Genomic DNA, 24,883 nt, shown 5'->3' with positions numbered 1-24,883 from the left:
TAGCGTTTCTGCCCCAATTTTTTTTCTGGCTGGGTATATCTTACTGAAATGAGTAGTGTCTCTTACTCCATGGACTTCTGTATAGTATGAATGATACAAAATAATATTGGAACACTACACAAAATAACACAGAAGGATACTGCTAAGGAATAAAAAGGTGATTATTTTTCCATTTTACAAAGTAATAGGATTCTGTTCAAGAGATAGAGGTTTTTGGGGCAGCCTGGGTGGCTCAGCGGTTTAGCACTGCCTTCAGCCTAGTGCCTGATCCCGGAGACCCGGGATCGAGTCCCAAGTCGGGCTCCCTGCATGGAGCCTGGTTCTCCCTCTGCCTCTCCCTCCTGTCTCTCCCTCTCTCTCTGTCTCTCATGAATAAATAAATAAAATCTTAAAAAAAAAAAAAGAGGTGTTTTTTTTTAAAGGGGGGAAATTGTTACTAGGAAAATAAGCAGTATTTCATTTTTTATGCTAAACAAGAAATTCTAAGCTATACTATACTAATAACTATACTATCTAATGCAAAACAAGAAAAGAACATTAAAAGAAAATATGGCTTCATGAAATGTGAGCTGAACTAAAGACTTCTCGTGTAAAAATTTTTTAAATCACACAGCGGTAATTAAAAGTAATAAAAAAAATGATGGGAAGTGGCACCATGAAATGAGGATGGGTTACTATCATTTGGAGATTACTATAAAAGAACACAGAAGAAACCAGACTTTCCAGAGCCACTTCAAGTATGAACCTATGTGACTCTTTTGTCTTTAATTACACACAAAGTGTATACTATGTATCATCATATCATCATAATTCAGCAGATTTCAAAGTCAGAAGACTAGGAAAAGGAATGTTCCCTGCAGGTCAGGGTTTTGATGACTGGCAAAACACTAGCAAGCTTGCACTGCAGTTGTCTGAGCCACACCCAGTCTGCAGTTAAATATAGAATTTAGTTTCTGGAACTATTGGTCTTCTTAACCTTCACAGTCCAAGTATTCACTGAAAAAATTAAAAGTAAAAAGGAGAAAGGAAAGAGACTGAAACCAAAATCCAAGTACTAATAAACTGTCCTGGGAAGAGTTCCAAAATGCAGTAAATACAAGAGAATTAAATTACAGAAGCCTCAAGCAACATTCTAGAAACACACTGTACAAACTGATTTGTCTCTTCTATGCTGATTCTACTAAGATGTATAACACACTTATATAAAGTGTATTTGTGTACTAGACCCATGTCTCTAATTCACATTATATATTCAGACTGTATAACATGTCAGGTTAACAGCAGTGACACCAAATTTAGAGCTATGATTTAATTTTGGTTTGTTATACTATTGTGGTTGTGATGCTATTTTTGTTCATGAAGAGGTACTTTTATCTTAAGAAGCTGTTTTTAGATGTCTAAATTTTGGGTGAAAAGATATTCTCAAGCTAAAATTTTTAATACTGATTCTTTGCCTGTTGGGGAAAATATTTGGGTTTGTTTTTAAAAGTTGTTTTGGAGACTGACAAATATCACACAAAAAATGTTTTCCTTATAATTTCAGAGGGTTCTGAGCTTTAGTAATGATTTTGTTTTATATTGCTCACTGAAGATGAACATGGAAAGAATTAAGAGGAACAAAAAACATAGTACAAGTATACCGTTTTCATAAAAAAATAAAACATACATAGTTTTAATTATAAACACACACAGAGGTATTCATTTTGCCTCCATTTTCCTGGACATGCCCAGACACAGATTCATCATTTAGCTACTTTGATGAAAATTAACAGCAGTAAGTTCCCTATATACACAAATCTAGCTTCTAAACTACTACTCTCAACCACTATACACTATTACTTCTACCTGTCTTGCATTTATTCCTGTATCTATTAAAGTCTTTTCCAAGTTGTTGTTTCTCTTTCTATCTTGCTTAATTGGGCTTTAAAACCTATATTTGAAGTGTTCTTTTTATCTTTCTCCCATGAGGCCAGAATGGGTACATAGTCAGGTCTCACACTTTTGTGTCCTGGTCATATCCTTCCACTCCACAGCCACACTTATTTCCACAGGATATTCCAAGAATACCCTGCTCAAATAGCTGAAAGGGTAAATGAAAGGAAAAAAAGGAAAGAGTACATTAGAAGCCTTGCTCCTAGACCATAAAGCCTCCAACACTTCTGACCATAAACTCTAAAGACATTTCAAGTCAACTAGGTTCATCATCCCTCTACTCCTGACACCTGAAAGTGTCCCTTTCTCTATCGCCAGCACTCTGCCTTATACCTAGTAAGCACTTTGATGAATGAACAAAAGGATGGTTAAGTTTGCTGGAAAAAAAATATCCACATTTGAACATCTGACATTACATTATTTGCACATGCAGCTATTTCTGACATACAATACACATGATATTTTCTGCCCTTGTGAATATGTAAGCTGCTGGAGGTAAGCCTACCTCACTGCTAGCACAGAGCAGATGCTATATAAACAAATAACTGAATGAATAAATATTAGTCAATTATCTAATTCTATTTTATCCATTTAAATCGTCAGGTCCTCTTTAAACAATTATAACAACAATCTTTTTAATTATGGAAAATTTCAAACCTATACATGTTTATGGACTTTTCTGAGCACTTCACTCTCTTCATTTAAACAAGAAGCACATCAACATGAGAATGAGGATGGGAGTTCGCAGAGAGAACAAAGTGTGAAATAATTGTTTAGGAGACCGGCAAAGACTGATCCAGGTGGGTATAGTATGATTGTCTGGCAGAATTAAAGGCCCACTTGAGGTTCATGGTCATGAATTTAAAATGAGATGGGTCCACAGGGTTCAAAATTTTTCTCTAGCCATATTTAGCTGCAAAAATGCAGAAATAGTATAAGCAAAAACGCAAGAGGTGGATTCGACCAGGGTTTATTCATACTTGTGGCTTTAACTGTACCTATATAATGATACCTCTTAAATTTCCATTTCCAAAAACAGTGAGATCTCCTAACACCTTGAAAAGAGTTCACAGTCAAAGCTCTAAGTGGAACGAACTTTAATGGAAAACGAACACTGGCTCACCACTGGCTATGAGGAAGGCGTTCTACTGTGTGCTCTACATATGTGATCTCATGCAATGCTTTTCATAATAACATCTCCATTTTACAGAAAACTGAAATTCCCAAGGATTAACATTAAGATGAAGCTGAGGGGATGCCTGAGTGACTCAGTGATTGAGCATCTGCCTTTGGCTTGGGGCTTGATCCCTGGGTCCTGGGATTGAGTCCTGCATCAGGCTCCCTGCAGGGAGCCTAGCTCTCTTTCTGTGTCTCTCATGAATAAATAAAATCTTAAAAAAAAATGAAGCTGGGACTAAACAGTAAGTCTGTATGACTTTGAAGCCCATCTGCTTTTTACTAGATCATAATACTTAACTCTTCTTTTTATAAATATTGTTTGTAATTGGGGTTAAGAGATGTTGAATGATCTGCCCAAAGTCAAACTATTTTCTAATGGTATAAGATACTGTGTCCCAGAGGAATGCTCTATGAATACCACCAGTGTTAAGTTCTCTTTTACATTTCCTGCTTTGTCATCACTATATTCTATTTGTATCTAGATTAGGTTGTTCTTTTCTTCATATTTTTTCTGATACCTATTACCTTCTACCCACTTTCTCTTTGCTTTGATATTATAGTTGGGGCCCTAATCATTTATACATAGATTACTCTGACAGCCTCCTACTTGGCCTCCACTTATCCCTCTTCCAATCCATTTACACGTTCAAGTTCATGTGTACATGGTCACTTCCTTTCTCTGAGGTTCTTATATATAAACTATAAATAGTAAAATATATAAAGTACAAAATTTTGAAGATAAATAAGGTCAACTGTCATACAGAAGAACTGTCAATAAGATCAATAATTATATACAAACTGTAAAATCCTACTCAAATGTAAGTCATTACTGCCTTAAGAGATAGGAGGGCAGATACTATACCTTATATTTATTTTAAATTTATTTTCCCTTGGTTCTAGGCATCTGGTACATGTGTTCAAATACTTACTTGATTAGCTGTTTCTTGCCTATCTTCCATATTCCCACTAATATTACCTAATAGAAAAATCTGATCAGGTATAATTTCCTTAATGAAAAAGCCTGAAAACCAAAACTGTGGTATAATTAAGTATGGTACTTATTTAATTATAGCATGCACAGTATGGCCAAGTCCTGTATAATCAAGTAAAGATGCTCTTAATGAAAAACTCTATTGGTCTTTATCACAAAGTTCTGACACAAAGAACTCTGTGATAATCTATAATATTCTTTTTCTGATTCTCTGATTGGCAAACTCCTATTCATCAACCATCAAAATGCAGCCAGAATGTCATCATTTTGTTAAAATCTGATTCTTTCCTGTTTGCATATCATGAACCCATAAACTCAAGTACCCATTATTATAACGGCTTTTATTCCTCAGTTCTATAATTGCTTATACAATAGTGCTTCCCCACACACACACCAAGTTTGTGAGGGATTACATTTCAGGGTAACTAAAGAGTTGATGAGGGAAAGTTCTTTATAGAGGAATTGCAGCTGATTAATGCAGAAGAAGTGAAAAAACTGGAATGTAACTGTTACAAAACAAAAAAGTAACTGGGAAAAAATCATCAATGGATGACAAAACAGTGATTCTCAATCCTGGCTGTACTTCAAAATCACTTGGGAACTTTTCAGATATAACTCTATGTCCCAGCTGGTCAAGGGTAATGTCTCACTGATATTTTTAAAAGCTCCCAGGTGATCCTAGTATGCAGTTAAGAATCATTGGCCTTAAACTATTCACTAAATGGGGAACTTTCTAATAAATGAATTAAGATGATAGCACTGAATTCCAAGATTACTCTTATAGTTACTAAAAAAGGGTCAACCAGATATAATGTGCCTCCTTATATGCTGTACTAGGAAGAACAAAGTAAGTTATGTAACCAAAAGAGCTAAACCAGAATCTAATGAGACTACAGATCTAACTATCAGTCTACAGAAAATATGAGGTCATGCTAAGAGACACATATGAAGATATATTGGCCAAATCTAAATGTGGGATATTCCATATGACAAATGCCTTAGTGTCTCCAACAAATAAACAGCATGAACAAAGTGTGTATATCTGTGTAAGGAACTGTTACAAATTAAGAGACTCAAGACATACATCCACCAAATGCAGCTTGTAAAAATACATTTGATAAACAGGTGAAAGAAAGAATGAATGAATGCTAATTAAAGAAAAAAACCCAATTTAATAATAAATCATTAAATCTTATACTCTGAAAAGCAGGGCTAGATGTGGGAAAGGATGCAAAAGCAAAATAAGTTTGATATGGGAATGAGGGAAATATTTATCTGTGTCATTGCATATAGAAAATTTTCTAAAATATTTCAGCAGATTTAATGTTTTATTTTTAATTTATTTTTTTAAGATTTATTTATTCATGAGACACACACACAGAGAGAGGCAGAGACATAGAGAGAGAAGCAGGCTCCCTGCAGGGAGCCTGATGTGGGACTGGATCCCAGGACCCTGGGATCACGATCTGAGTCAAAGGCAGATGCTCAACCACTAAGCCACCCAGGTACCCCTGTTTTTTTTTTAATATTTTATTTATTTATTCATGAGAGACATAGAGAGAGAGAGGCAGAGACACAGGCAGAGGGAGAAGCAGGCTCCATGCAGGGAGCCTCATGTGGAACTCAATACCGGGACTCCAGGATTACACCCTGGGCCAAAGGCAGGCGCTTAACCACTGAGCCACCCAGGCATCCCGGTACCCCTAGTTTTTCATTTATATTTGTATTTGCCTTATGATTTTGAGTAAGAGACAAAAACAAATAATTATGGGGCAAATATACCATTGTTTTTTCTACTGGGGTTGAGATACAGTTGTTCTCTATCAGAGCCATCTAATAAATTTTCTGCAGTGATAGATACCTTCCGTTTTAAATTTTCTATGATAGAAATAGTGTCTAAAACTATAGTCAGTAGCCATACATGACTACTGGACACTTAAATGTGGCTAATGTGATTGAGGAAATGAATTTTAAATTTTATTTCATTTAAAATAATTTAAATTTAAATAGCCACCCATCACCACTGTATTAGTGCAGTTCTAGATGATTACAGCTCTCCTCTTTACATGCAACATTTGCTCTTTCCTTTTACCTATCACTACATCCCCTATTATAAGATCTCACAGCACCATGAACCTTTCCTTTCATACATATATTATTGTTGCAATTTTACTTTGATTTGTGTGACTATCTGATTAATGTCTGTCTTTCCAACCTGACTGTAAACCCAAGACTGCAGGAATTACTTATGTTCACGACTGTATTGTAGAGTGACATTCATTTACTTAAGAAAATGTTATTAGATAACATTGTGTAGTTGAGTTTTTGTGATAATGAAGTCTCCATTTCTCATAATTTCACACAACTGGACCCAAAATTTAGATTCTTCACACATATACTATAAATATATATACACACACACACAAAAGTAGAGATAACTGTGCCATGAACCCTCAAGTAAACATTACCAAGTTACAGAAACCACCAACACGCAGATACCGCTCTTGGTTTTTATCCACACACCCTTGCTTCTGCCTTTTCATTTTGTGTTACTTTGAAGTAAATACCAGGTATCATACCATTTCATCATATTATATATTTCAGTACATATTTTCAAAAGACAAGAAGAACTCTAATTTTTATAAATGTAGCATCACTTACATATAAGCAACCATTATCATAACTGAATCAAGAATCATTTGGCTAATACATTTTTAAAAACTTGAAGAAATTCAGTTATTATATTCTTAGGGTCATGGATTTTGTTGACCTGAATTCCCCATAGTATTTTTTTTTTAAGATTTTATTTATTTATTTGACACAGAGAGAGACAGCACAAGCAGAGGGAGCAGCAGGCAGAGGGAGAGGGAAAAGCAGGCTCCCCACAGAGCACGGAGCCCAAGGCAGGGCTTGATCCCAGGACCCTGCTCAACCAACTGAGTCACACATGCCCCTTCTCCCCCTGCAACAGTATTGTTTAACAGAACTTTGTTCCATATTTCCTACAAACCTGGAACTGGACCTAGAGGCCTGATTTGATTCAGCTCTGATTTTGTTAGAAAAATACTCTGTGGGATGTGTTATTTATATCCTCCAAGAGGTATATAATGCCTGGTTATCTGTTTTTGTTAGCAGCTATTCATAATCATTGTCAGATCTATTATTTCATTAGGAGTTTACAAAGTGATGATATTCTAATTATATTATTCCTTTTTCATTTATTAGTTGGGATCCTTCATTAAAAAAGGCTTTTTGGTTAATCATAGATAAGGTTCATAGGCAAAACAAGTTAAATGCTCAGTTCTTTCATTTTACCACTTTTAATTATTTAGTTGGTTCTCTAACATTCTCTAGTTGTGACCAATAATTTTTTTTAGTATCATTATTACATATGGATTTTTAATAAGTTTGCTGGGATTCATTCAATCTATTACCACTGGTATTATTGCGGATACTTATGTTATCCTTATTTTTGGACAGGGGGAGCCTCTTCAAGTTAGTTCCTGAGTTCTTTTGGTATCAAAAAGATACCATCTGTATCTTTTGTACACCTATCTGTAATGGCCTTCTTGCTTTAACAAGATCCCTAGTCTTACCATGTATATTTTTGTCCCAAGTCTAGAATCAGGCATTTTTCCAAGGAGTGTTAATGGTACTTATGACCACAATCTGGGCTCCAGGCCTGCTAATTTCTACTAGGTTGATCACTGTCTATGGGTTTTTTGAGTACGTAAAGGTGGAGAAAGTACACCTCTCCTTTTTTCAAGGGAAACTATAACAAATTCACATTATTACTTATAATTCATATTCAAGATTTTAGGACCCATAAAAATGATAGCTGGCTTCTTAGCAGAAATTGACAAGCTTATCCTAAAATTCATATGGAAATACAAGGGATCTAGAATAGCTGAAACAATCTTTAAAAAGAAGTTAGTGGAAAATTGGTATTTCCAGATTTCAAAATTTACAATAAAACTGTAATCATAACAGTGTGGTAAAAATATCAATGGAACAGAACAGAATTGAAGAGTCTCCCTCAAATTTATAGTCAAGTGATTTTTGACAAGGGTACCAAGACTAACCAATGGGAAAAGAATAGTTCTTTCAACAGTGCTGGGAAAACTGGATAGCGGCAAGCAAAAGAATGATTTTGGGTCCCTCCCTCACATCACATGCAAAAATTAACTTTAATGGATCAAAGACCTAAATAAGAGTTGTAAGTATAAAATGGCTGGAAAAAACACAGAAATAAATCTTATGCCTTTGATTTAGGCACAGCTTTCTTAGGTAAAAAGTAAAGGTACTAATAACAGACAATAAAATAAATTGGACTTCATGAAAATTAAAAGCTTGCGTATGCCAAAGGTCATCATCAAGAATGCGAGAGAGCACCCACAGAGTGTAAGAAAATACTTGGAAACCATGTGTCTTATAAGGGACTTGCACCTAGAATACATAAAGAAAACTTACAATTCAGTATAAAGACAAATAACCCAACTTAAAAAATGGGCAAATGATCTGAAAAGACATTTCTCCAAAGATGAAATACAAATAGCCAATAAGCATATAAAAAAATTTTTCAACATCACTGGTTAGGGAAATGCAAATCAAAACCACAATGAGAATCTACTTCATACACAAGGAGGATTATAACTAGTAAGACAACGATAACAAGTGCTAGTGAGGAACTGGAACCATCATACAGTGCTGAGTGGAATGTAAAATGGTACATCTGCTTTGGAAACAGTCTAGCAGTTTCTCAGAAGGTTAAACACCATACATACATTTGACCATATGACCCAGCAATTCCACTAGTACACAAATTTCACCATATGACCCAGCAATTCCACTAGTACACAAATTTCATTGATGGCAGCACTATCGATAATAGCTAAAAAGTGGAAACAATCCCAAATGTCCAACTGATGAACGAATAAATAAATATGGCATATCTACAGAATAGAATATTACTTGGCAAAAAAACTAATGTAATACTGAAATAACCTTCAACACGGATGGACGTTGAAAACATTATACTAAGTGAAAAAAGTGAGTCTACAAACAGCCACATTTGTATGATTCCATTCATGAGAAATGTCCACACTCAGCAAATCTATATACAGGGAAAGCAGATTAATGGTTATGTAGGGTTGGGGGAGAATGGGAAAAAAGAGTGACTGCTACTGGGTAAAAGAGTTTTTTGGGGGTAAAGAGAATATTCTGAAACTGATTGTGGTAATGGTTGCAAAACTGTAAATATACTAAAAAGCACTGAACTGTATACTTTAATTAGGTGAATCATATCTCAATAAGGCTGTTATTAAAAGTATAAATTGAAGATAAATTTCTATATGCACACACATACACAAGATAATAGTGTTTTACTTATTTTGATTTTATATGGTTTACACTGAAAAACTTGATTCCTAGTAGCACTATGATTGTCTCACCTATATCTGTATTTATACAAATAAAAATAGTACCTGAATAATAATATTACCAACATTAGTAAAAACAAGGTAAGATTTTTTTTTGTAGTTTTTATTCCTAAACTGTATCCCACCAAGAAGCATAGTCAAAATACTGTGTTATAAAGTTATTTGATAGAGTTCAGGAATGTTTAGTTCACAGATGTTTCATTTTAGCTATTTTTAGGGGTCATCTTGCCCTCCATTTCAATCTAATTTTGTTTTATAATTACATAAAATATTTACATGGTTACAATGTGAAAACATGGTATATTTAGAGAAGTCCAGTTCTGTTCTTGTCCCCTCCACAATCTGTTTTTCTTCTTCCTCTTCTCCTATTGGTAATCCATTTTATTTTATGGTATATTCCTTCATTTTAAAACAAATTAAAAGCAAATACATAAATACATAAGTGATAGCCTGCATTTGACACTGCTTTTTTTTTTAACATTATATTTGTGGAGATCACTGTATACAGAAAAGTATTCATTTTGATGGTTACCAAAATGCAAAAAAGCCTTACAAAATATTTAAGTTATGGTACATATGGTACATGTATGATTTTCATTCTGTAGAAAGGACAACTCATTTCTTTTGCTGCTACATAGTACTGTACTATTTGAGCCTGGGAACCAACATATGGGTAAACTGTAATTTATTCACCCAGCCCACTACTGGACACATAGGTTGTAATCAATATTTTGATATTATTGTAAACAGGGCTCCTATATTTATACTTTTGTCAGCTTGTTTCTGGGATAATTTTCTAAAAGTGGGAATGCCGAGTCAAAGGGCAAATCCATGGGTAATTATCCCCAATACTCTCAAATTCCTATCCATGGAAATTACTACGTTTTGCATTCCCACAAGCAATGTATGAGAGTGCCCTTTTCCAATCAATGGAAATCAATCAATAAAAAAATGTTATGGAACTTTTGGAGTTTTGCCAATGTGATAGGAGAAGAACAGTGTCTCAGTGTAATTTTAATGTGAATTTCTCTTACTGTGAGTTAAACTGAATATTCTTTTATATATGTTTAAGAGGCATTTGCATTTGTTTTTCTGCTGGAATCTTTAGTTTCCTACAGATTTGGTGATCTCTCTCTTTTAAAAGTTGTTTCACACATTAAGGTTAATCATACCAGCAAATGTTTTTTTCTTAAGTCCTACTTAGGAAAAATTTCACCATTTCCAGGGTATTTGTATTTTCTTCTATTATTGATATGGATTCACTTTTTTTAATTCATTTGAAATTTGTCTTGGTGTATGACATGAAGAATGAATCATTTTTGACTTATACCAGTAAGTTAGCTTAGTACTTTGCTTGGCTTTACAGCCTGTAAATAGGCATATTTATGTGCCTATTTAGTATAGTGAAAGACATTACACATTACTCTGAGGCCAGGGAATTTTACATTCCATGTTCTGAAGATAAAAAGTTCCACTTTCACAGAATGAAATCATACTGTGATCTATCGCTATTAAATACTTTGAAAGGCTTTTTGCATTTTTGCAGCTACTGGAATGAACCACATACTTTCTTGCTGGTTGTGCCAAGTAAGATAAAATTAAACCCAATAACCAATTCCTGGATTAAAGACACTTATGAATTAAAATTAAGGTCAAAAGGTGAAAATTAAGATTAAATGGGAGTCTTATACAGGGTAAGTGCTCATATCTTTTTTTCTTCTTCTTCTTTTTTAAAGTAGGCTCCATGCCCAACGTGTAGCCCAATGTGGGGCTGGGCTTGAACTCACAATCCTGAGATCAAGACCAGAGTTGAGATCAAGAGTTGGACACTTAACCAACTGAGCCACCCAGGCACCCCTCAGTATCTTTTTAGCTGAAATTTGACCAGTGTGATTTTGTGGGTAGTTTTGGTTGATTTGGGAAAAAATAAAAAGAAATGCAAAGATTGCAAGGTTTAATTTTGAAAATACATTAGGAATATCACAATCATTATTAATATTATCAATTTTAACATTAATCTTTCTTCACACTGACATTATGTTAAAAATGTGTATTTCTATCTTCATGAAAAAATTAAATGGCTGGATAAGTAGCAAAATTAGAACTTATACCAAGTAGAAACTAATACCAAAGTTTATTCTGTTACCCAGAGGAAAATATATAATGCTGCAAATAATTTACATTTGATAGTATTTAAATTCATGTCTATTATGTCAGAAGTTCTGAAGAAGGTTTTTAAAAGAATCAGAATTTCTAGATACGAAAAATAAAGCAGATTGTAAATGTCAGGACTCTGGGATGAAAAAAGTCTCCCTCTTCTACTTAGCCGCTCAAGCATATAAGGATTCATTACTCAATGAATGGCCTCTACTGGAATTTACAGTAAAGAGAGCAATGAAAGTAACATATGATAACATCAATGAATAATCTACAGTCTCATTTTGGCTACTTTAAGCAAACTTTTTAATTTCAGCCCAATCACAAGAACAAAACCATGGCCTCAATTTTGATATTTTCAATCTCCCTTTATTTCAGGTAGTGATGTTTATGAGCTGGGAGATTAGGAAAGAGGCAGGAAGAGAGATGGCAAAAGTCCTAGAGACATACATGGTTCTCTACTGGCTATTGAAAAACTTCATTTTATAGATGAAAAAGTTACTGCTCAGAGTTTGTGACCTAGACAAAGTTGCACAGCTGGTTAAATGGCAAAGCCAAACCAAGGTTTCAGGTCTTTGACTGAGTTAAATGCTTTATCCAGTTAAACTCAGTTTTAAAAATTCAATTCCATTTTTTCCATTATTTAAATTATTAAGAAATCTCAATATGAAAATTCAATTGTTTTTATCTTTGCCTGATATCTTTTTTTCTATATTTAATCTTAGGAAGTAAATACTTTTCTAGTGGAAAATTATTACCTTATTGAATATAAAACTCTCCATCTAAAAAAAATTCTATAAACATTCCTTGTGGGTAGGAGACTAAAAGGATAATTTTACTACAGGATCCACCTTAAATATACTGAACATTTAAAATCATATTTAATTAACTTATATCATTCCAGATAGGATAGCTGAAGCTAAGGTCAAATTCTAGTCTAAAACATACTGAGGATTTACTATGGATCAGGTACTGGTGCTACAGTTAGAAGATAAATTACCAAATCAAAATAAAAACATGTATTGTAACCTTTGGGAGTAAGCTCCTGATTGAAAGAAGTGAAATTTCAGTGGTCTCCTATACAAATATTCAATATTTCTGATGAAAATAAAACTTTGAAGAGTGTTTCCAAAATACAATATAAAGATCTAAATTAAATAAAATCTTCCAAAGTTTCTGCAATTACTGAGAACACTATTAAGTTATATTTATAGATGTTAACTCCAGTTTAATGAATTCTCAATGACAAGATCATCTTATTTCAGTAATACAGCATTTAAAATACTCCAAAATATACTTAGAGATAGAAACTAGATTCCAAATTACTTGTCTGAAATGAAGACTATCCCAATCTATCTAGTTTCTCTCTTTGCTAAGGTTGGGAGATTGCTAATGGGAAAGGACACGTGTACCTTTCCATGACAGCCAGGCACTCCTTTCTCCAGGTAAATCGACTCCCTCGTCGTAGTCGGAAGGTGCCAGATGTGGCAGAGACTGGGGGAGGTGTTTGTCTCCATTCTGGGTCCTCTATTGGAATGGGGGCTGGTCTCATACTTAGTGTAGCCCCTGAAATAAACAAGACATTTTTAGCAAATATCTTGCAAGTTATTAAAATCAATGACAAATATAATCATGAAATTAACAATAAATTTTTGTCCTTCCATTGGAACTTGCAAGCCAAATACATTTGATATTTACATTAAAAAAAAATCCCCTGGGCGTCTCACAGTGCCTGTCCCACGCCAATGCAAACTGTTCCCTTGAAACCACTGCCTAGCCTCTGTGCTACAGGCTATGGGCACTGAAGCAAATTGCACTATGGGGGAAAAATGTGACCCAAACAAAAATTCAAGGGACAGAAACTCTTCCTTAAAAAGTTTATAATTATTTTAAAATGTCATTTTTTGGGTCACTTGTCTTTTATCTTTGTTTATATAATTTTTTGAAATAAAGCCCAAAATCTATCTCTTTAGGGCAAAAGGGAAGTATGGTCTTTGGACCAGTGACTATAATTAGAGTATCTTCTGAAAAATCTTTCTTGAAATTCCTGATAGTTTTAATCTTTCGAACAATATACACTATATGATCAGAACTTTTTGTTACCACTCAAAGTACTCTTGTTACTGAGAAAATAGAGCCCTTAAAGAATGTATGCAGATAGAAGATGAATTTAAAATAGCCCTAATTGTGGTAAACTCTTAAAAAAAGTCAAATATAACATCAAAGACAGTAAGGTAGTATTCAATATGATTTGTCTACTAGTTAACTAAAATTAGATCTCCATAGGTCTACTACCTGTTATAGCTATACTGGTTTCTGTTACCTCTTCAATGTAATAAAACTAATGGGGAAAAATGTAATTAGGACATTTTATTAATTTAGACTAGTCTTTTCTTTTCTTTTCTTTTTTTTTAAAGATTTTATTTATTCATGAGAGACACAGAAAGAGAAAGAGAGGCAGAGACACTACCAGAGGGAGAAGCAGGCTCTATGCAGGGAGCCTGATATGGGACTCAATCCCAGGTCTCCAGGATCAGGCCCTGGGCTGAAGGTGGCGCTAAATCGCTGAGCCACCCAGGCTGCCCTAGACTAGTCTTTTCTTAAACAATGAACTGCTGGGATCCCTGGGTGGCGCAGCGGTTTGGTGCCTGCCTTTGGCCCAGGGCGCTATCCTGGAGACCCGGGATCGAATCCCACATCGGGCTAAATAAATAATAATAATAATAATAAAAAACAATGAACTGCAAATGATGCATGTATTCATAAGTTCACCATCTCCCACCATCTTTCTTTTGGTTTGCTCTACGTTAGAAGCTAGAAAAACAAAACAAAACAAAACCCTAAAGACAAACAAAAAAAACCCAACATTGTTTCTGACCTCTGTAGACTTATTTCAATGAATTTAAATATAACTTGATATGTGTTCATAGAGTTCAGTCCTGGGATCTCCCACTGTTTCCCTTCATTCTCTATACCGTTAAATTCATCTTCCCAAAGTATAATTATGATCATAGCATTCCACTGATCAAAAAGCCTTCAAAAAGTTCCTACTGCCTATGGAATAAAATACAAACTCTTAATATAGCCCTAGAAAGATGGGTTAGGAATTGTTGAAGTATGTGGAAATAATGCACATAATAAATATATATTGATTTCTTCATAAGAGGAATCATACACTATTTATTATTACACATTGTAATTAATATGTTGGGTGGTTTTTCTATTTTACTACATTCAGATCTCTCTTTGTAGACCCCCCCCACCCTTAATGTAAGCTACATATTTATATGCATTGTTATACAGAGGCCCAGTATTTTAACCAATCCTGATTTTCCTCTCCAAACCTGTTGTCTTACAGCCCTTTCCATCTGAGTAAATGGCATCCCTATTTTTCAAATTGCTTGGCTCAAAATTTGCAGATACATCTTTGACCTCTCTACTTCTCCTATGTATCATATATCCAGTATATAGCAAACCTTGTTAATTTTATCTTCAAAGTATATACAGATTCAGATCAATTTATATTACGTCAACAGGCTTTAGAATAAGCCAGCATCATCTCTCCAAAGCATAACTTTCTGGGATAGGTTCCAAAGATGGCCCTTCACAATAAGTCACACCTCCTGGTAATCATACCCTTGAATTCTAAGCTGGTCCTGTGACATGTTTTGACAACAGAAAATGGAAAGAGTTCAAGGCTAGGTCATAAAACGCTTGCAGCTTCTAACATCTCCTGGAATACAGGTTCTGGGGGGAAACTAGTTACCATATAAGAAGTATGACTAACTTGAGACTGTGATATTGTAAGGAAGCCCAAGCTAGCCGTATGGGGTGAAAGATGCTCAGCTACCTCCAGGTGCCACAGATGAGGAAAAAAAGCCACTCTGGGTATTCCAGTCACAGCAGACACCATGTAGAGAACTGTATAACCCAGCTGACAGAAAGGCCCTAGTACCAATAGAGTCATGTGGTAGTCAGCCCTCAAGGTGGTTTCAAGGAACTCTGCCTACTGGTATTCACCCTGTTGTGTAGTCCCTTCTCATACTACACCAGGTTAGTCTGTGTGACAAAAAACATATGGTAGAAGTGAATATATATTATATCTGACATTAGATTATAGAATACACCATAGTATCTTATCTTAGTAGCTCTGGCTCTTAGATCACTTGCTCAGGGGAAAAATAGCTGCCAAGTTTTAAGGACACTCAGGGAGCCTAGGTAGAGAGGAATTGAAATCCCTGAGCAACAGGCAGAAAGGAAACTGAGGCCTGCCAAATCACTCATGGTAGTGGTCTTAGAGGCAGACTGTCCAGCTGCTGACAGCTCAACTAGAACCTCATTAGAACTCTGAGCAGAACCATCTTAGCTAAGCCACTACTGGATTCCTGACCCACAGAAATTGTGAGATAACAAATGTTTGTTGTTTTTAGCTGCTAAGTTGTAGGGCAATCTGTTGCACAATAATGTAAAACAAATATAAGATATTATAACCATCTCTAATTGTTTATTTCCCATATTCCCCAATATACTATTATGATCTTTTGTCTTTTTCTTTTGAGTTGTCCATTTAATGGTGTGTTGAAACAATACCAATTGCTAGTTCTAGAGATTGCAATTTTTTTCCCAGTTTGTCATTTGTCTTCATGGTGTGCTTTCTTTTTTCTTTTCTTTTTTTTTTTTTTAAGATTTTGTTTATTTATTCATGAGACACAGAGAGAGAGAAAGAGAGAGGCAGAGACACAGGCAGAGGGAGAAGCAGGTTCCATGCAGGGAGCCCGACATGGGACTTGATCCTGGGTCTCCAGGATCACACCCTGGGCTGAAGGCAGGTGCTAAACCGCTGAGCCACCTGGGCTGCTCTATGGTGTGCTTTCTGATCTTAAATCTTACGTAGTCACATTTGTCAACCTCTTCTTTTGTGGTTTGTTTTGTATCACTCAGAATATTTTTATAGTTTTCTTATTGTTTAAACCTTTAATAGATATATTTATTAGATACAAAAATGATTTCCTCTGGTGTGTGATGCAAAGTAAGTATTTAACTTGTTCCTCAAAAGGAAAAGTGTGTCACCACACAATGCTTTAGAGATTCATGGCTTAAATGTACGACAGACTATAGCCTGCTACCATAGTTCAAAGAAAGTTTTACTGGAACACAGCCATACTCATTCATTTACATGTTGAATTTACATAATTTACATAACATAATTTACATAACCCTACATTTGCATGAAAGTTAACAAAGTTAAGGCATAAGGAGAAAATATGGGATTGGAGAGTTTCAAAGTCTTTGTTTTGGTACTTTTCTGAATGCAAGCAGGAATTACAACATAACATGGGCTCTGGAATCTACCTAAGTTACATTATATAAATTCTGTTCCAACAGACATGATAAAAGGTTCAAGGCAGAAGTCAAGCAGCTATCTCTCTTTACCAAGACAAAGGTAAAACAGACTGGGTAAGGCAATAGGTCCTCTCATCCAAGGCCTAACTTCTAGTAAAACAATAGAATTTCAGGACTTCAGTGGGTAAAAGATAGAAAATAGGTCAGTAAATTGTAATTAGAAGGCCACATTATAACTATAGCATGTTTTCTTAGTTGAGTATAAATAAAATAAAGAATACAAAGAATCTTAATCATGAGATTCAAGAAAATCAGCTAACTGATAATAATGGTTCTTTCTTGGTACTGGTGTTTATTGGTCACGTAACTTCTCTATAATGTTCTATAATATCCAATTTTTCTATATAAAGGAATTTAGGTGAAATAAATTACTTTAAAAAGAAATCAAGGCAACTTATGCACAGACGAGTAGAAACTCAGTAATTTCAAACTTATAAACATACTGAATTTGAAACATAATATTATCGTATTACTTCTGAAGTTTTTCTCTTGCTCCTTTTTCTTTTTCAATGTAGCAGTATTTAAAAATAGCACAAGCAGCATTCTGGAAACACTCCAATAAACACAGATTTGTTCTAGAAACCTTAGTTAATCTTGCTTTAGTCAAAGCGGATGGAGAGCAATGAATAACCCAAGAATGGGTCCAAAATTATAGACTCTGACAGAAAAATACAAAGATACTAGAATGCAGGCTTTAAATCTCTCTGAAGTAAAATATGGGAGTTCTGGATTGGCTAAAAAACCCACTTTTTTTTTTTTTTTTTTTTTTACAGGAAATTTGTTATCTATTTTCTTTACAGAAACATTTTTTCCCTTCTTGTATCTGGGCTCTCATTAAGATTTTGCACATTTATCTAGCAACTCTAAACCCAAGAGGAAAAAAGTCTTTCCCTAATTTGCTGATAGATTTCTAAATTTTGATAAATGTTCCCTTTGTATATATGATAATTTTCTTATCAGATTTACTTCTGAGTGAGCCTTTGCCAGTCAACTAATAAAATATGACTATAAGCATGTCATTACTATCCTGTTCATAGAAGCTACCTTCTCCAAAAGTAATTTCTCATTGTCCCCTATGTCACACACGATTTTCCTGAGGCACTGACACTCTGCAATAGTGAAGGGAGGAGGCATTACTTCTGATCTCCAAATTTACTTCATGTGCTTGCTGCATGAGCCTCCTGGCAAACTTTATTTGTTTAATTTAGAAATAGGCAAAATCTGTGCCATGAGCCAAGAGGAACTCAGCAAACTCTGTCTGTTATAGCAATGTTTAAATTAGACAAGGAAAAAGACTGCTGAGCCTAATTTGATTAAATAAAGGGGTTTTTGATGTCAACCATACTGAATTTAGTACCCACTTCTTTTAAAAAATAGGCATTTTCTTGTAAATGTTTTCATAAGAAACAAGATAAAATGCATTTGATCAGTTTCCATCAGTCTATTTTATTCATACTCCTTGGCAGGCTTTGGGATATGCTGGGAAATTCTAATGATGGTCTGTTTATTAGAGGACTACAATATATCTAACTATTGGGTTATCAGTAAAAATGACATAAATATCCACTCTATTATTATTTTCCTTGCTGAGTTCACTTAGAAAGAGACTAGGGAAAAAAAAAAAAACAACCACGTATCCAAATGGACCCAGAGTAAAGAGGCTGAAAAAGAGAACTCCAATCAAGGTATACAAAGAGAAATGCACTGAGTCTAAAAATAGAGGCACAGAATGTACAAACATTTTTAATTTATTTTCTAAATGCTTACATTTACAGAAAAGAACAAAAAGTCACTTTTTCATTTTGTGATTTTTCTTAATTTTGCATTTTTCCCCAGAATATATGCAATGGGACAGCACCATTTACATTTATTCGGATGAGCAAGTAAAATTTGTGAAATAAAAGAACTTCCTATCAATAAGCAGGTCTGGACTATGTGAACCTAGGTTCTTCAGTTTTTTATATCTTGAAAGCTGTTAACAAGGCAGATTAATTTCTTTTTTTGCCTTTCTCCTTCTCTCCTTTCCTTCTTGCCTTTTTTCCTCTCTCACCTTTTCATGAAATTTTGTATGTACCTTTTGAATATATAGTACAAGTACAAAATTTATAAAGACAAAAAATGTTATATAGTTAACAGTCTCCCTGCCATCCTGTATTTCCAGTCTCTCAGAGCTCTATAGAGCCTTCTTTAGTTCTAAATACAGCCGGCTAGAAGTGTTCTATGTTTATATAAGCATGTATGTATGTGTATGTATTCCCTCTATATATAGACAGTATTCTGTATCTATTGTTTTGCACCTTACTTTATTTACTTATGAATTTGATATTACCACATATAAATTCAATTCAAATAAAGCCCTCCTTTAAAAAAAATAGCTATATAGCCTTCATACTATTCCATTGTACAGATATACCATTTATTTAACCAGTTCATGACTGAGAGATATTTAGGTAGATTCCAATCACCTCTGCAATGAGCTGCAAAGAAGATTCTTATATACTATAAACACTTAATGACCAGATAGTGAATAAGCTCTTTTTAGGTGCTAACATAATTTTAGTTCATCTTATCCAAACAGAATAGTCATTTCAGGTGTCCATGGAGAAGAAACAATATGATTCTTTAGTTATAATCAAAGGTTATTTTAAAATCAACAAAGGTGCATTCACCTAGAAAGAATTCCATCATATTAGGTCTTACAATAAAGGTAAAAATGCAAAGAATAACTTCTAAATATTAAATTTTAATTGGTAACATCTGACTACTGTTGATGCTATGAAAACTATCAAATGACAATCACAAACTTATCCTCTTCTCTTCTGTTAACTTTAAATTCTGTCCTACAAAACCTGTATGGATTTGGTTTTCAAATAAAAACCAGAAAGTCCTTTAATGAGGAGAAATCAGTAATACAACTTCATTAAAAAGCAAATGCACATAATTAGGGGAACTTATTCTTTCTTTTTAAAATTTATTTTAAAGAAACTGTACACCCAATATGGGGCTCAAATCCAGATTAAGAGTTACATGCTTTGCCAACTGAGCTAGCCCAGGCACCCCTAGGAAACTTATTCTTAAAAGGAGGTACTGGGATGCCTGGGTGGCTCAGGAGTTGAGCGTCTGCCCCTGGCTCAGGGCATGATCCGCGGTCTCAGGATCGAGTCCCACGTCGGGCTCCCTGCCTGGAGCCTGCTTCTCCCTCTGCCTAAGTCTCTGCCTTTCTCTGTGTCTTTCATGAATAAATAAATAAAATCTTTTAAAAAAAAGAGGTATTGTCTCCTTAAAGAAAGCTATTCCTTATCAACAGCTGGATGAATGCTGTTAGTCCTTTCCTATTTTCCTGTTTCAATGCCCTAGTTTCACCTTCATTCCAATTTCCTGATGATGGTTTAGCCTAACTCTGGTTCAAGACAGACTGAAGTAAAAAAATAAGATCAAAATCAAAAAGATAATCTTTTAATAAAACAGCTTCAGAAAAACATTATACCACCCCAGTGCTAAAAATGGGATTCCAATAGCGGTATTCTGCAGTTGGCAGTGCTATCAGGTCAGTTGTGGGGGCCTGATAGCTGCACCTTAGTCCTCTTCCTCTTTCTGGTGAATTCATTTTCCTGGTATCCTGGTCCCTGCCTGGGATTGGAGCCCAGACGTGAAATCTCAGTATGGGATGGGAATTTAGCTTCACCAACTGTGATTAGATTATATCAAGGCACTGTTCTAAGTGCCAAATCCAAGAGACAAAAATCCCTTCTCTTATGGAAGCTGATTGCCTGACACAGTTGACTAATGTTTGTCCTCCAAAGTCTTCACTGTTCTGTCTTATACATTTTTGAACATGTTGACAATCCCTTTGGTGTTCCTCCCCTGGCAGTCAACTGCTGAAATGTGACCACATTTATGAAACCCCTAGGTAACAGTTCCTTATTTACCTAATCAAACATTTGTTATCAGCCTAAGCTACTCTATTAAGCAGACCAACTGCCAAGTTTTTGTCACTCACCATCTGATTTGCTTTGCTGTGTGCAAGTCATGGGAGGATTGAGGTCTTTGGGAAGACTGCTTAGAGCTGCATTTGAAGTGTTGCTTCAAGTATGATTTATCTTAAGACTATCCAATTTGGTAGCCACATGTGGTCATTGTAATGCACCTGAAATGTGGCTGACTGGAAATGGTATATACTTCAAGTGTAAAATACACACTGAATTTCAAAAATCAGTACAAAAAGGAAGAGGAAGGAAGGGAAGCAGAGAGGGAAGGAAGGGAGGGAACTGAAGGGAGGAAAAGAAAGAGAGAGGGAGGGAAACAAAGGAACTGGAGGGAGGGAGGAAGGAAAGGAAGAAGGGAGGAAGGAAAGGAGGAAGGGAAGAAGAAAGAAAGATGGGTGCCTGAATGGCTAAGTCGGTTAAGCATCTGACTCTTGATTTTGATTTCAGCTCAGGTCTTGATCTCTTGGTTGAGTTCAAGCCTTGCATTGGGTTCCACACTAGGTGTGGAATTTACTTAAAAAAAAAGAGAGAGAGAAAAAGAAGCCTCAGTACTTTTTTAAAGTATTGATTAAATGTTGAAGTGTTAATACATATTTTCTAAATAAAATATATTATTAAAATTAATTTTAGCTATCTCTTACTTTTTAAAGTAGCTACTAGATAATTTTAAATTACATGTTATTTGTATTATATTTCCACTGAATTGTGCTGCTTTAGAACATTTAGCCAATAGCAGCAACAAAAGAGTCATTATTTTGAGAGATTTGCTTACATATCTAGCTATCATTAGAAGAATACCTAAAAATGAAAGTTCTTTGCAGAAAAAATTGCTAGCTGATTTAAATAAGATCATCATCATTTTGCAATCCCTACTGGAATAACTCATTTAGGTAATAATCATCATTGGATGCTAAGACCACTGACAAAAGGTTGATGTCAAAGAGGCTATCCATCCAGTGGCTAAATGACATCCTATGGATTATTTACAAACTACAAAGACAAGATCTGGTGGTCATTATTTTAACAAATGCCCAAACTTAGCATATGAACAGTGCTACAACCTAACATTACATGCATCTTGATATATGAGGTAAATGTTACCGACAAAGCATTTTGCTCCAATGTTTTATTGTGAAAATTTTCAAACATACAGCCAACAATGAAAGAATTTTATGATGAAAATCTATACTCAAGTCATATATTTTACTTACTTACTTTATCACATTATCCATCTCCTTATCCATTTTATTTTGATGCATTTCAGAGTACACTGTAGACATTACTACATGCCCTCTCTAAATAATCTATGAAGTATTCTTGCCAAAAATGTTTAACCTGAATCTAATCAAGCCTCTAAACCTAACTTCTAGTTTACAGCAAATACAGGGGCTATAGAGGAGTAAATTAACTGACACTAAGAAGAAACAGAAAAATCTAGAATATGGGACATTCTGTAAGATTAGATGGTTTAACAGGTTTGTTATGGAAAAAAAGTTTGAGTGACTAGATTTAAGAGTCTAAAAAGACATAACAACAAATTCCAATTTGTCAATCTAAATCAGATACTATTTAATAAGAAAAAGACATACTTGTAACAATTAGAGAAATATGAATATAAACTAGATGTTAGATGATATTATGGAATTATTATTAGTTTTCTTAGATATGGTAACGGACTGTGGTTATGCAGGACTATGGTAATGGACTACAATTATGAATGCTAAAGAGAAAGAGATGCGTATACATGCATATATGTACATATTTAAATTTATTTATTTTCTAGGGATAAGGCAAATATAGCAGAATGTTAATAACTATTGTATCTAAGAAGAAAGTAAACAGGTGTTCACTCTGCTGGTCTTTGAACTTTTCCATACATCTGAAACATTTCAAAATAGAAAGTGGGGGGCAGGGTAAATAAAAATTTCATTGTAGAGAGGCTGATATATGTCTGTTCTGTTTTGTCCTGTCTGGGCCTTTCAGACCAGGAATGTGATCTTTTTTAAAAAAAAAAAAAATCTTACCACACACGTTTCTCTAATATTATTTCTACCTCAGAGTCAATGCTATTAATAGTTAAGTCTTCAATATGCAATATTCCAACTGATGATTTAATCTATAGTAAGCAAAGGCTTTAATGCTATATAGTATTACAAAAGGCTAAACTTGAGATCACGCTCATTGCCACCAGTCTGCATAATGTATAGATTAAGACAGGCTGCCATATAACTTCAGACTTTATATACCATTTGTTAAAAGTATCCTACAATAGGTCTTGCCTATTCCTGGCAACTTCAGACATAAAAGTTTTATTTTTGTTTTTTATAAAGATTGTATTTATTCATGAGAGACACACACAGAGAGAGGCAGAGACGTAGGCAGAAGGAGAAGCAGGTTCTCTACAGGGAGCTTGATGCGGCACTCGATCCCAGGACCCCTGGATCATGACCTGAGGCAACGGCAGGCACTCAACCAAGGAGCCACCCAGGTGCCTCCAGACATAAAGGTTTCAGTGATCTTTTTCCTTCACATTTCATTCTACTTTTCAACCTATTGCTGCTTCCAAAGTCATGAGAGCAGCTTCACTCTAAAGTCCGAAAACATGCTTATCACCCAGGTAATTAGGAACAAAAAATCATTAGCAGAGATCACTGGACACAGTATAGCAATAACCAAATAAAAGTATGAATTTTACATTACTAACTAAAATAACATTTACCCCACCCCCAAAAAAGATATGGAATCTTTATGTGTGTACCTTTAGTCGAAAAATAGAAAGAAGCCACTGACAATCATGACCTGTCTTTGAAACTATCGTTAAAAATAGCATACAACCTGGAAACAAAGAGGTGCCTTGGAGGAAGGAGTGAACATGACTAGATAGTATTAGACACTAAGTTAAAAAATGGTATTGTCAGGGTTTAGGTTTTACAGTCAATGTTCTTTGGATGAGACGGAGTACATTCAGGGTGATGTGGCTGTAGACAGGAGTGCTCTCAGGGAAAAAGGAACAACAGTAAAGTATGAAATCACCTTAGTGAAGACCAGTCAGCACATAGATTTAATAAAGTAATTAACTACATTTGTCTTGTTTCAGATGCAATAAAATGAAGAAATGATATTTACCAGGGTTTGTCTTCTCAAGTTGATACCATCGGTAAAATGCTCTTTTCTTCTGTTCACTCAGGTCTGATCCCTGCTGCAACAGCCAGTGAGAGATCCGGCTCTGGCTGATACCTATGGCAGAGAGAGAAACAGCTGTGAGGGCACTGTTGGTTCTAGGTTACTGCGTGCTTTATTCTCTGAGTCACTCTATATAACAAAGCACCATGAGCAAACTCTCTAATATTGAACTTTTTTGTAAATGACTGCACTGGCTAGAATATATTCAGAAATTATCTACTAGACATCAAAGCATTTTATTAAACAAGACTTGAAAGTGGTCTCTAAAATTAATCTATAAGCTAAGTTCATGTGAGATAAAGAGATTCTTACTAGTTGTATGTTGGAAGCTGATTAGATTTGTACTCCTACTACTACCACCACCTGAAGCCCAATCCTGGTTGAGAATATTAGAATATTAGAACTTTTACCAGATACAAGAAGAAGGAAAAAAAAAATCAAGCCAGCAAGTTTAGCTATTCATTATCAATACTGAGAAAAAAGATTTAGGGACTGAGAAAGGAGAGGTCATTGAAAATAGCTTCTTCAATAAGGTTTCTAGCTTATTTGTTAATTCATGTAGGCATTTTCAGACTCCTTACTATTACCACAGGTAACAAAGAACTGGAAGAATT

The 24,883-nt window shown here is 34.8% G+C and overlaps 1 protein-coding gene across 14 annotated transcripts in view; it reads right to left on the bottom strand.

Annotated features, from left to right (window-relative positions):
• HMBOX1 (homeobox containing 1) overlaps positions 1-24,883 on the bottom strand; it is a 189,620-nt gene that overhangs the window by 42,025 nt on the left and 122,712 nt on the right. For all 14 annotated transcript variants that reach the window (XM_055345988.1, XM_055345998.1, XM_055345995.1 and 11 more), the window contains exons 5-6: positions 24,213-24,323; positions 13,110-13,263 (exon numbers count right to left, since the gene is read on the bottom strand). In XM_055345988.1, the coding sequence (XP_055201963.1) occupies positions 13,110-13,263; positions 24,213-24,323 (265 nt within the window). The remainder of the gene's footprint in view (positions 1-13,109; positions 13,264-24,212; positions 24,324-24,883) is intronic.

Source organism: Nyctereutes procyonoides, unplaced genomic scaffold (genome assembly GCF_905146905.1).
Source record: "Nyctereutes procyonoides isolate TBG_1078 unplaced genomic scaffold, NYPRO_anot_genome, whole genome shotgun sequence".
NCBI classification, from domain to species: domain Eukaryota; kingdom Metazoa; phylum Chordata; class Mammalia; order Carnivora; family Canidae; genus Nyctereutes; species Nyctereutes procyonoides.
Note: the sequence above shows the minus strand (reverse complement) of the source record. Positions and strands in the feature narration are given on the sequence as shown.